A 14604-nucleotide genomic window follows, 5' to 3' on the forward strand; every position below is an offset into this window, starting at 1 on the left:
CAGCAAAATAACAGTCCTCCGCTGCTATGGATTCTTAACGCGTTTATTGCAACTACATTCAATCTCTTTCTCATCAAACAGCCAGACTAACGAATGGCTTGACACATACTGTACCGAGGCAGAATAAGGCTTTCTTCTGTGTGTCCATAAATTCGGCAACCTACATGTGTTTATCTCAGAAATATTATTATTATACTAGTTTATCTATCATTTTATAAATTACTTATATTTCAAGCCATTCGTAATAAAAAAAAAAAACGTAAAAAAAAAATTATTAAAAAGAGTAGAAAGAAAACACAGTGTTACGAATGCGCAGACATGTGACAGAGTGAGAATCCAAATGCAAGCACCAACGTTTAATAACAAAAAGGTAATCCATAAACAGGAGTAATCCATAGGCAGCAGACGAGAGCAACAAGAACACACTCACAAGAGCAACAACCAACAAACGTAAAGGTTTAAATAGACATTAACAATGGGCTGCTAAGGGACAGGTGTTGGTGATATGATGTCATGGTATCTAATGAGGGTAACTATAATGACACACAAAGTACAAGGCGAAACAGGAACCAAAACACAGGAAGTAAAGATTGTAACAAAGAAAACCAAGATTACACTTCAACATAAAAGTCCTACAAAACACAAGACAACAAAGGGATTGTGACACACATACAGCAATGTGAAAATCAAATAATATAACAGCAAATAAGTAAAAGTTCCTTACTGATCAATTCGTTTTTAATGGATCCAGATATACACTGGTGTCCACCTTTGTAAGAAGATGTCCATTTTCAGTTGGAGTTGGGTAGTTGAAGTTTTTCTTTCTATTAGGCCATTGTTGGAGAATGTGGCTTTATTCCAATTAATTTTCATAGTTTTTTGTGCACTTAATAAGAGTACAAGCAAAATATAAAATGTGGATATTTTCGGACAATCCCAAAATATATGCATGTGGTCTCCTACCTTCCCACACCCCCTCCAGCATTTCTCTGCTTCTGGACGGTTAACAAATTTTGATATTGCCAATGGTGTTCTAAAAAAACCTAATTTTTGTTTTCCAGTCAAACTCTTTCCTGTTGTGACTATTGATTCCCTTGTGACATTTTGCACATATACTTTCCTATGTCTCATCCTCAATTTCGTTTAGTTCAGACTCTCACTTTGTCTTTATGGAGTCTTTATGTCTCTATGGGCTGTATTATCTGTTGAATCAAGAAATAGTCTGCTATATATGTTTGACATATGTCTATTTATAGATATTGCTTCTTTATATCAATGAAATACTGATCTGCTTTAGTTGGCGCTTCCATAATTATTTCCTTGTCCTTCTGAGTTGTAATATAGTTTCTTATTTGTAGGTACCGAAAGAAATCACTTGAAGATAACATAAACATTCCTTTAAGATCAGAGAATGAGTGCAATGTGCTTCCCTTAAATAATTGATCAATTATGATAAGACCCTTCTCAGTCTTAGTCTCAGTCTCAGATCTTTTTCTTAAGATTGAGGTGTCATAAAACAAAGTGTTGACAATGGAATTTGAGCACTGTTCTATGTTAATCTATTCTGTTAGAACAATTTTTAGAACTGTATCTTTATCATTATCTTTATCGTTCTTGGTGCGAACGGGCCTTAAAGGAGAGTTTGCAAAGACAGTAGCTGCATCATAGCAACTAAACTTTTACCGTAAGTAAATTATTTCACATTGCTTTGTTTGTAAATGTTGGTTTTATAAGGATAATGTGTTCAAAACACTTACTCACGTGCAGTAATAAGTGGGTGTTGATACTGTTTTCTATGCAATGATGTTAGCCAATCATAACAGTAGCCATTTACTGACAAACCTTAAAGGAGCTGCCGGAAAAACGGTGCATTTCAGACAAAGGGTCAAAATGAGGGTTGAAAATAAAAGTTTTTCTGGATTTGTCTTGACTTTTAATATATCACCTTTAGAGATGAGAATTTAATCATTAGGAGGGAAATAACATTGATAATCTATAGCGTGTGTTATTGATAGCTTTGATCAGATAATATCACCCTTGATGAGTGACTATGTTTGCTTTTGTGTAAATGAACTGAGGTCTATAAATTAGCAGCTCTAAATATAGTGACACAGAGTCAAACTGCTAATGCCTACAGTCATACTTACTCTGCCAAACTGGGGCATTGAAATTCATCATCTTTCAAACCGGAGGGGTAAGGTTTTTAGGGCATGATAGCTTTTTTTTAAGGTGCTCACTGACATTTCAGGTCAGAGTGACTGACCAGTGTTGACTTGGTTTTTTTAACAATTCTAAATTAAACATCATGGTCTCTTTGAAAAGTGTGTCAGCTTCACTAAAATGATATTAATATATGAATTTAGGGTAATTAAAGAATAAAAACCAACATTATTTAGCCACCTAACCAGAACATTTGAATGTGACGCATTTGAATTCAACATTTGAATGGGACATTTGAATCTTTTAAACAGTGCTTGTTTTTCGTATAAAGAAATCTCTCCCTCTTTTGCTGAGAGATGCACATATTGGGCAAATAAAAATGGGACCTTCCCCTGTAAATTTCAGGATTTCACAATTTATTTGTAACATGTATGTAGCGTCTGTGCGCGTTAGTGTAAAGGTTACTACAGTTTGCTTAGGGCTTGCCTAATAAGGAGTGATTTGTTGTTCCCGACTAATCTATGGACTCTCAGATTGAGCAACATCACTGAAGACTGACAGTACAGAGAGCAGGACAGGAGAGGAAAGAAAGAAAAACAACATAATGCAAAAATCAACTTAGCATAAATTAGGCTGGTGGACTGAACTGGAGATACAGAAAGAGAGGAGTAACACAAAACAGGAAGTATCGTAGAGACTGTCTGTTCAGTAGTGTAAACACATGAGGGTTAGGATTTGCCTGGCAGTTTGTGTTGGAGTGAAGATTGAAACCCAATCAAAAACACACTGTGTAAGAGAAGAAAGGTACTGAGCACAGTGGCGGTGGAGTAGAGATGCTGAAGAGAGAGAGTATGTGTGAATAGACTGAGAAGGAAAGAGAGGCCACCCGAGGAGCAGAGAAGTGGACAGTGGATCATAATGGGAGTCAAATTCAGGGCTTGTGTTGCTATTGTCTTTATCCTCCTTTTGCTTGGCTCCATGTGGCTACGTAAGTTTTACAATTTTTTTTTCTGAATAAAATATATTTGATGAATGTAGAATTGGTTTATAGGGCTCATTTTCTTCCACATCAAAGCTACCTTACGGGGTTAGGTTAATAGATTTTTTTTTTTTTTTTGAGGTACTGTTTTCTAATTTGCATCTTAATAGACTTGTAATTACATAAATATCAGTTTTGTTGATATTGAGTTACTTGTCCATCAGTATGGCTGTTACAGCAGAGCTGATTGATCATGACACTGTAAAAGATTTCCACCTATTTCAGGCGAAAAACTTAAGTTCAGTTGCTGCCTTCAATTATTAAGTATAATCAACTTAAATTACATTAAACTGACATATTAAGTTGAAATTGCTTAAATCATTTTGATGAGTTAATATAAAAACATATGTTGTCATGACATCAAGCAAATAAACATGAGCAGATGCTGAAAAGACATTTTTATCCTGTTTCATATCTTAAATATATTTGGAGTTCATGAGAGAAGTAGCAGTGTCCAAATGACCAAATGTTGAAAAATTATTTTGAATCTGATCTTTTTAATGTTTCAGTGTACGATTTGTTCATGAATCAGAATGATTTAGTTCTCAAGTTCATCTCACCGGCTCAACAATCTGGTATCAGCGATAATATATGTTTGAAACGATATAAGGAAGAATTATTGTTCTGGAGCTAACTACTCCTTTAATATTCAGAGAAATATTTACAGTTGATTTCTTTATCTCATGCAAGTCAGTAATACAGTTTATATACCTTCTGGATATGTTTATGTGGGAGTCTGATCAACTTCAACTCTGCGAAGTTAAACGATTTAACTATGTTATTTAACTAGGTATTACTTTTTTTTTTTTATTTTCTCTTCCTGTTTAAAATGATTTATTCTCTCATCTTCTGCCTCTCATTGTAGATGGGAACCTGGAGCACTGGAATACTTGTCCAATAGCTTCTAGAGTAAAAAACAAGGTAAGAATGGTGAAATATAAAAGAGAACACAATATAACATGAAGCTGTCAATAGGTCATTTTCAGTCTGTGCGTGGTAACAGGAACTTTGCCCATTTATTGTCAATCATTTTATTGCACCACTCTCCTAGAAATCTGTCCTCCTTACCTCACATTTCCATCTTTTGTCTTTTCCCAGCCTCTGCCTTTGACTATAGTTAATAGTTCAGATGAAGGTGTGGTTCCACTGAAGGTGTGTCCTGGTCAGAGGTTTCAAATTGCCAAATTGCAGGCTCATCTGCAGGCAGCACCATTCTCTGCAAATGATGTGCTACTAAAGCCGTACCTCGCAAGCTGGGATGAGCTTATCAAGTAGGTTAACGTTCATAATTTCATCATAAAACATAAATATTCCAAATTCTATAATTAAGCCATATACGAGCACGAGTGCAGCATGATCACAAACACAAACTTTATTAAACAAGAAGTTATCACTGAGTAACTTATATTTTAGATACATTATTTAGTGTATTTTTGTTTTCAACTTTGGCTCTCGAGGTTCATTTTCCTGTAGAGTTTAGTTCCAACCTTGATTAAACTCACCTACCTGAACTTTCTACTAATCCTGAAGTCCTTATCTTTCAGTGTTCAGGTGTGTTTGATTAGGGTTGGAGCAAAACTCTGCAGGAAAGTGGACCTTGAGGACCTGAGTTGAGAACCACTGTACTGTACACTATTCACTTATAATGTGCAATACATGCATCCATCTATTATATATTGATAAGATTATTTTGTCATCTGGCATCAGTGACTGATAGCCCCTCTCCCTCTGCTATGCAAGGAAAGCTGTGACAATTGAGTGCATAAAGTGTCCAACATTTCATACTTTTTTATTTGTTGGATAATTAAGTGCATCATCTGGGTATTTTAGGTACTTTTTCTTTTTGGAATTTTCACTGTGAAAATACTCGCAATATTTATGCTAAAAAATGGAAGTATAAAATAGTGCAAAAGTACATGAATTGAGATGCACCATATGAATTCAGACATACCACTCTACAACACCAACTGGACAATCAAATCCAAGAACTGCAACTCTTTGATGATAATAATATCTATATGCAAGTATAAACATGCATGTTTAAAATATGTCCCCTCTTTTCTGTGCATTTAAGGTTTTTGGAAGCCTTAGGGCCAATGGTGGGTTTAATTTCACAAGAAATTGAGTCAAAAACCACCATCATCCGTGATCTGGCCCAAAAAGCGGAAAAAGAGGCAGAGAAAAAAATGACTCCGCAAAGAGACACAGGCATGGTGATATCTCGTAACAGATCTTCTAACTACTCTGAATTGAATCACAGACTTTCATTTGGATACACTTCTATCAGGTCTATGATTAAATGGGAGTTAGAGAATGGTTTAGTAGATTTTCACCAGCAGACGAACTCAGGCTGCAGGACTCTGCTGCGCTTACACCGCGCTCTGCTTTGGCTGCAAAACTTCCTGCAGGAACTAGGGAAGGATGCAACTGAAGGAGAGCGTCTACAAAGCCCTTCTGACCTCTGCAAAGAGACTTACCAGCGCACGCTGGCCCACCATCACACCTGGTTGGTGAGGAAAGGAGCAGAGCTGGCCTTTCTTGCTATGCCTGAACGACCTTATTTCTACAAGTTGGTGTGTGTGGGAACGCAGGCAGAAGCCTCTGTGGTTCTGAACAGCGTAGTGAGAGCGATAGAAGAAGTGTACAAGAGAAATGAAGTTGCTCTACAGGAACACGGAATGCTGGATCTACCCTGAGCGTAGAAAGAGAGAGAGAAAAATGAGAGTGTGACCAACCTAAAGAACAGGACACTGAAATACAAGATTAGAACTTTGAACACTTATAAATGATATGAACAATGATAAATACATAATTTTTTTTTCCATCTTACTGTTTTACTCAAAGAAAGGTCAATGTTCTTAAAGGATTATTAATGATGAAATTCATGACAATTGGAATAGGCAATTTCATCCGAAATCTGTTTCTGAAAAAATCTGTTAGTGAATCAAACAAACGCCTTACTATCAAACATGTAATATATTTTGTATATATATATATATATATATATATATATATATATATATATATATATATATATATATATATATATATATATATATATATATATATATATAGCTACTGAGAGTCAGTGCTAATGAATGACCAATGACAATGACCAGCACTTGAGTCCTTGTTGCATAAAGAGAACATAATAAGGTACAGTTTGTTTTACATCATATTGAATTACATCTACTTATTTATTTTATATCCAAGCACTTCTAAAGAAGTTTTTTTTTCTCAGGAGACATATATTTTGTAATGTATTTGTCAGTATAAGACAATTTACATAAATACAGAATATAAATTAATAATAAATACTGTAGACGTAAACATAACTTTTTTATAGTAACTGTAGAGGAAACTGGTAAACATAGTGTTTGCACCATAATAGTACAATTTGATTATGAAAGATCCAGCGATGCAGACACAGCAGAAGCTGCAGACTTGGTTATGTAAGTTCTGTTTCACAAGAAAAACATTTTTACAATCCATATGCTTATCAAATTCAGTTTTATAACTGCGACTGATACCTAATGATTGTCAAGGCGATATTCAACTCTCACACACTCATCACTGTAAAAAATTGTCCTGTGAATTTACAGGTAATTACTGGCAAAAACGTTGCCAATACTTTACTGTTCATTTTACAGTTCTTTACCTTAATCTACATTACAGTATGTTGCTGTAAAAATACCATGCACTCAATTAATAAAACTCATAAACTAATTTCATTTGCAGAAATCGATTACCTTAAATTGTCTGATTGCCATTTAAATTCATAAACTTATATTTATAACTATATGAGCATATTATTCACTTGAACTTATTTAATTTGAGTCCACTAAACAAGAAATAACCAAATTAAACAAAATCATTAAAACTTGAAACATCGCGTCAGCTATAATCTCTTGCAGATAACTGCTAGCTAATAACAGCACATAGCTAAAGGAATGTCACTGCATCAGCAACTACACAGTTACTGCCTTTAAATAAAGCATAATGCAGCATAACATCAGTGAGCCTGGATCATCATTGACTGAAGCACATGCACTACTCTTCTTTAAAACTCTTTAAATGCCAACAAAACATTAAAAAACCAACATAGTGCAAAAACACATAAAAAACACTTCAATTCAACATTTACTCTGATCAATTATTAAGTTGTATTAACTTTCACTAATACTCCAGTGAAATTAACTTGTTTCATTAAATAAATTTGACTGTTACATTTTACAGTACATTGCTGTTTTTTCATGATTTTACAGAAAACTACTGGCAACAGCCAATGTTCCCTCTAATTTTTTTTTCTCGCTGAGCAAAACTTTTCTCTGTTGAGTGCACATTTTGGCCACCTGAGCAAAAACATACTTTATATCAGACCTGTACAATCAACGTAAACACACACAAAAAAATGGTTTTATCATGCAACTGTAACATTTAACTTTAATGTGCCGTTTCTATTTTATTTGACCCTTGATGTAACTTAGTGATATATTAAATAATATGTTTGAAAACAAGCAGTTCAGTCACTAAATTAAGCACATTTTAGGTTACTTGAGATTTTTTCACATTGCTGTATTAACTGTACCAGTCTTTACCAAGAAATTCTATTAAAAAATAATTTCTGTCCTCATGCAGGACAGTTCAATTCTTTATAATAATATAATATGAGCAGTTACAATGATGGTTTGGAACAACCATAATGTGTTTTTGTACAGTCAATTATTAGCAACAGACAGTGTTAAACCATCAATATTACATGTTTATTGCCTATGAATTTCCCAGATTTTATATATCAGGGCAGGAGGTTTCAAGATTTTTCGTGGCAAGGAGCCCTAAACAATCCCCTTGTGAGATAATTTTTTTTATTAGGCTTACATTATAATATAATAAAATATAATATTTAAGTATTTAAACGGATATACAGTATTATATCAGTTTAATGCTTCCCTTTATTTTAATATATTATATAGTGAAAACAAACTGAAGCATTTAAACTGAGTGATAGCGAAATATTTTTAAGAAAAGTGAACGTTAACTCGTTTATAGTTATCTAAACATCCCTGAAACCCACACCACCACACACACAAAAATCTGTTTAAACTGAGATATATCACTTATGTATTTTGAGTTTGCAAGCTAACTTACACCTGTGGTGGGTGTGTGAGTGTAAATGTCTCAGAGTTTTGTTAGCATTCTGTGCCCATCATCCGTTATTTCAACCACTTTTCATTAAAACATGACGTTTTATTTCACATTTATTTTCGTTTCGCGTTGCCTCTCGTATTGATGTATTTAGTCCGCAAACATGACAGTATTCTTACCGCAGCTGATTTGGCTCAGGGCCAGCCAGCTCACACGCGCTCAATCGTTCTCTTTCTATGGAACCTTTAAACCGCATTCACCGGTTCCAGCTCTATAGCGACAATAACTCTATATCGGTTGTCCAGAGCACTGCAATTATTTCTCATTTAAACTACTACAATCATTTTCATGTCTGTTCTCTGCGCGGCAATTATTTCTTCTGCGCGGCCGCGCACGCGCGCAGCTTCGAGGGAACATTGACAACAGCGTTGCCAGTAAATTATTGTTATTTTTTTTACAGTTTGAGAATTAGTGATGAACACCTGTTAACAAGCAGAATCACTGAAGGAAAAGAAAAAAACAAGAACAGAAAAAAGACAATCAGATGAAATCAACTGAAGATAAAAGAAGACATTAAATCACTCAATATCTCAGCAGAGGAGGGTTAAACAACAAAAATAATATCACCAGCTTCCCTTATTACTAACCAGATTGACTTTATTTCTGTCAGACATCTACAGAAGTTCTTATTGAGAACTAACAGATGTTGTTTTGTTGTTTCATTTGACGTTACCGTGATGGAGGTCAGTGCTCGCTTTAGTTGTGCTCTTGACACTTGACTTGTAATGTTAGTTTCTCTTCTGCTGCTGTAAATGACACATTTGTTATGACATGAAGAAGCTAAGAAAAAATAATAGTGTGTTTTTGGTTATGTAATGCTTAATTCACTGAACTTATCCAGCATCTAATCCATTAAAAATGGATATTTAAATAAATTTACTTTTATATTAACTTTGATATTACTTGTTGTATTATCATTGTGATACTACAACAAAGGATGAAGCAGTGCTGAGCAATCAGTTAAGAATTTTTAAACTCATCATTTACAAAAAATGTTTAATCTCTGGCACCACTTAGATTCACACAGACATCAAGAATCAACATATGAATCTCAACAACAGTGACAATCAACAAAAAAGATAAACATCATAAAACACACTACTAAAAGTCAACACAAAAACATCAGCAATAATAACCAGGCAATTTAGTTGCATAATTTATTCATGCTGCAATGCATGCTGGGAGTCATGGATGATTTTAGTACTATGCTGGTACCCAGCATGCATTGCAGCATGAAGCTTTTAATTGTCGCCATTGTTGTGATTCATACGCCAATTCTTGATGTCTGTGTGATACTTTCAGTAGTTCAATGTTTTGAGCACAGACTGTATTAAAAAATCCTTCATATTTTCTGGTTGTAACAGCACTGATAAATCTTACGTGTATAAAACATCACCTAATAGATTAGCCTCTGATGAGATCAATATGAGTCTATAAAATGATGATTGCAAGCATTAATAATGGGCAAACATCATCTGATCACATTTACTTTTTTGCCATAACAAATGTTTGAAAACACAAGTACAGCAGTCAAAGAAAAACTAATATTAAATAATCAAGGGTCGAGAGTACAACTAAAGCAAATGCTGACCTCCATCATGGCAAAATTATTTTAAAATATTTGTGAATATATTATGATGAAAATATTTATAAAATGTAATTGTATTGTATTCATTCAAATGACATGACATCAAAATGGATATTTAACCTTTCATTAAGTCACATATTTCAGGAAACCAAAGCTTGTGCAAATAAAGAAAGGTTCTCAAATCAAAACTCTGCATTTGTAAGGTGAAACATAAACATACAATATTGATGTATTTATAGCAGTAAAATATAAAAATACTTTCGTATTAACAGCAATAAAATGTAAAATCATTTATGTATCCAAGTGTGAATGAATTCTCATGTATTATTATTAAAAGCATTATTAATTATTATTGTTTTTTAAATTAATATTATTCAATTACCATATCAATACATGTTTTCGTCGAATTTATTGAATGCAGATTACTTATCTAATGTTACTTAATATGAAATAACTTTTTTGTTCGTGACTAGTGCTGCAAACTCGTTTCGGAGGGTTTCACAATGACAAGACTAACCTTAAAATTACTAAAATTTCTGTAATTGTTTAACCATTTTGTAATATTTATTTTGTTTGCTGTGCGACACAGAAGGCGTTTTATCATATGCAGCAACTGACAATACAACCATAGGATACACCAAAGCACAACATAAATTCACAAAACACATCAATGTTATTTGTTCGCTGTACTCCAAATCTTTAGAATCCAGGGGCCTCATTTATAAAGCGTGCATGCGCACAGGTTTGATCTTAGAGTGTGCGTATGCTTAAATCCACGCCAACGCTCATATTTATAAAAACAGTCTTTGACGTGGAAAAGTGCTTAGAGACGTCAAAACGATAAAAAACTATACATATATCTTTATGACATGAAAGATTCGGAATATTTTACTTTTTTTGCTTAAAAATCGTAAGTATTATTATGTTTTAGGGCTATAAATACGTCAATATTGTACATTTCAGCACCTTTCTAAATGTACAAAAATGTATGTTTTGTGTCTTTGAAAGTTACGTATTTATACCTACGTATTAACAATGAGACCAGGCTGGTATTTATTATTTATTACTTATTGTATGGGATTAAGCAGAGACAACTCCTCATGAAGTTCCTTATAATGACCACTACTAACATGCATGAGCATAATTTATAAGGGCAAATTTACCCAAACGTTTGCAAGCTCAGCATTTCATTGTCCATATGAGAAAATGAATGCCGTATGTGTGTGTGTATGTCAACTCTGCTCTTTTTTAGTCTATTTTATATCCCTAATGTAAACTCATGAAACATGTTTTAACCATTTTTACCTCCAGTATTGAGCTCTAGAAGTTGACTATATTAATGAAGAGGAGACAGTGTATATATTTACTCTTTTTATTAAGTTTGTGATTTCAATACATTAGATTAAGCTTATGAACATATACAGTATCAGGCGTTTATATAATTAATTTAACTAACTAGGTAATATAATTTCACCCTCTTATAGTTCATCAAACATTTCATCACAGTTAGTGCAAGGTCCAGTTCTGTGTGAACCACTGAACATTGAGCCATATCGAATGAACTGTAGTTTTGTTCTGTGATGTTTCTGGGCCTGTTCACACAACCCACTCCATCTGTTCAAACACATCCAAACCACAGCATTTACTATATATACTTATTTATATACATTAGATGAATGACTTGTTTTCAAAAGCTGTTCATTTGGTTAATATGTTCACAGGAGACATTTCATTTGTTCTAAGAGCCATGATCTGTATTGTCACTGTGACATTTGTGGTTTTATGAAACATTAAAGTTGCATATATTTTGGTATTTCAAAGGCTACGATGAGATCCAGACTATTAAAGTGTCAATAAATTATTACATTCTTGGGTTAACACAAAGTCTTGTGACCTCCTTGTATTTTATTATAAACACTGCAAAGCTTAATGTGTATCATACATTCCCCAGCTGGTACATGCTTTTTTCATAAAATGGTCAACAAAAATAGAAATATAGGTTCTTTGAAAATATACAATATTTTCTATATTGCATGTGATTTTACAATAAATATAGCCGTTTACAAAATCTCCAAGCCTGCATGCAGCAAAATCTGCACTTATAATAGTTGTTCTCTTTTGCCTTTTGTTCATGGTATTGAAAAAAAAAAAAAACATTAAAGAGAGAAATGAGATTTTAAAAAAATGAAGAGAAATGAGGTGGGTGACCATGTTTTTTTTTGTTTTTTTTTTTGTTTTGTTTTATTGACTCATGCAGGGTAAAGACTGGGTTGGATTCACTTCTGTCTCCCTTATCAGCAGAAACATAAACCTCTGTTCCTCTGTCTCTATTAAATCACTTTCCCCAGATGGTACATGCTTTTTTTTCATAAAATGGTCAACAAAAATAGAAATATAGGTTCTTTGAAAATACACAATCTTTTCTATATTGCACGTGACTAAAATAAATATAGCCATTCACATTTATATATTCACTAATACATAATTATCTTCATGATCAGCCATTCTAAAGGAAAATAACATATATTATGCAACTTTTCTTTATACACGAAATGGACACAAAATATAAATATATTGCTTTTCAAAAGATTCCTTCCTGTATTTTAAAACATATGCTATAATACTGTATGTAGCCTAATATTAAATGCGTAGTTCACCAGTAGAAACGGTTAATGGCGTGGGGGCGCTGTTTACAAAATCTCCAAGCCTGCATGCAGCAAAATCTGCACTTATAATAGTTGTTCTCTTTTGCCTTTTGTGCATGGTATTATAAATGAGCTGCATTCTCCAAAAAAACAAAAAAAACAATAATTAGAATTAGTTGATTTTTCACTCCAGAGTGAACTATTGTACAGGATCAAGTTAATGAAATGTGAGCTGGGGCCTAAGGTAAATGAATATTTAATTTTGTTGATTTGAAGCTTTCTCTGCTGGGTCAGATAACATCCTCGCCGTGCACAAACATAAAATATGCAATATACAGACATCACAGATAGATGTACATGTGAAAGTGATCAAATGTGATGAAGCATTCTGTCACTCGGTAAAATATTCTTCAGTAAATGTCTATCTATCTATCTGTCAGACATAAATTGTCAGACACTTTTGGGGAAATGTTGGTGTAGAGCGCCATACCTATTTAGGATTATCCTGTGAGATTAAAGGATTAGGGCATTAGAGGAAGTGTACACACTCAAACTCTCGTCAGAGTGACTATGACACAGAGAAGCAGTGTGTACATTCTTATGGACGATCCATTCTCTGTATGACAGTAGTCTTAGCATGAAACACAAGACACTTCACAGCATGGAGCATGAGGTGTATGTGTTCAGAGAATGAGCTTATGTGCTTAAAAACATAAAAGAGAGAAATGAGATTTATAAAATAAGGAGAAATGAGGTGGGTGACCATGTTTTTTTGTTTTATTGACTCATGCAGGGTAAAGACTGGGTTGGATTAACTTCTGTCTCCCTTATCAGCAGAAACAAGCCTTCTGTTCCTGCTCTTAGAGCCTCCCTATCTGTCTCTATTAAATAACTCACAACAAAATCCAAAAATACTCAGAAAGTAAATTGTGCACAAAGATTAACATAAAAGAAATTAAATCAAATCAAATAACACACATATGCACATATTCTCACACACACACACACACACACATACTGTATCAAACACACTTTTTCTACCTATTTTTCAGATTTTGAACTGAACTCAGGCCTGCTGTCATCCATCTGAACCGGTGCAAATCAATACAAAACATCATATCCCCTCACCATGTGAGACAGATTGGATTACACATGCAAAAAAAAAAAAAAAATGCTGCAAAATACCTATTTTTACATATAAACAAACTTAAATAAACATGCCTCATGACAAATGAAACGTGACACATATGATAGTACAGTCTGTGCCGAAACCAATAGGAATGCAGAAATGTTTATGAATGTATCAGTTTTTTCCTGTGTGCTGGAGAGGAATGTAGAACTGCCTTTCATCAGTCTTATCTACATGTTGCTATAAAATATCCTCTTCATTTATAAATCAGGCAGAGGAGAGGTTTCAATACCACTCTTCACAACTGATACATGCATGCACAAAAAACTAAATAAAAAAAATTCCTAGCACTCAAGAGCACGAGATCCAAACACGAGATTTCACTCCGAACATGAGATCATGCCAGCGTAGCACATTAATCCATAGACACCTGCTTTGGAATCATAATAATTAATTTCTTCTAAATTAATACAGATATTGAGGGGGGGGGGGGGGAACAGCATTTTTTAGGTTCTGAATTTTTCTCCTTTTAAAAAAAACTATATCCCTTTATTCTTAATATTGCTTAATAGAATAATATATTATTTAATAAATAGCTCTGACAGCTGAGCATGCAATTTAAATTTTGTTTCAGAAAATAAATGCTGTAATATCTCAACGCACACATGCAAACACACACGCACACACATATGTACAAAGATTAATACACACAAAACCACAACTTTGCTAACTCTCTACAACCTCACTAAAGTCTAAAATGAAAAAAAAAAAAAAAAATAGATGTATATTTTTCGTTGAAATTTTAAGTAGTATTCTCTGATCTGTCTGTGCTGAGGAT

At 33.7% G+C, this 14604-nt stretch overlaps 1 protein-coding gene across 1 annotated transcript; it reads left to right on the top strand.

Annotated features, from left to right (window-relative positions):
• Positions 1-2702: 2702 nt before the first annotated feature.
• Positions 2703-6211, top strand: gltpd2b (glycolipid transfer protein domain containing 2b). Its single transcript, XM_067408028.1, has 4 exons — positions 2703-3148; positions 4065-4120; positions 4298-4470; positions 5274-6211. The coding sequence occupies exons 1-4, from the start codon at positions 3079-3081 to the stop codon at positions 5893-5895; spliced, it is 921 nt and encodes a 306-aa protein (XP_067264129.1). The 5' UTR covers positions 2703-3078; the 3' UTR covers positions 5896-6211.
• The last annotated feature ends 8393 nt before the right edge of the window (positions 6212-14604 follow it).

Source organism: Chanodichthys erythropterus, chromosome 13 (assembly GCF_024489055.1).
Source record: "Chanodichthys erythropterus isolate Z2021 chromosome 13, ASM2448905v1, whole genome shotgun sequence".
Taxonomy (NCBI): domain Eukaryota; kingdom Metazoa; phylum Chordata; class Actinopteri; order Cypriniformes; family Xenocyprididae; genus Chanodichthys; species Chanodichthys erythropterus.

Coding starts and splice junctions, on each gene's coding strand:
- gltpd2b (XM_067408028.1), top strand. CDS start 3,079: ATGGGAGTCAAATTCAGGGCTTGTGTTGCTATTGTCTTTATCCTCCTT. Junction 3,149..4,064: donor GCTTGGCTCCATGTGGCTAC/GTAAGTTTTACA, acceptor CTCTCATTGTAG/ATGGGAACCTGGAGCACTGG. Junction 4,471..5,273: donor AGCTGGGATGAGCTTATCAA/GTAGGTTAACGT, acceptor TGTGCATTTAAG/GTTTTTGGAAGCCTTAGGGC.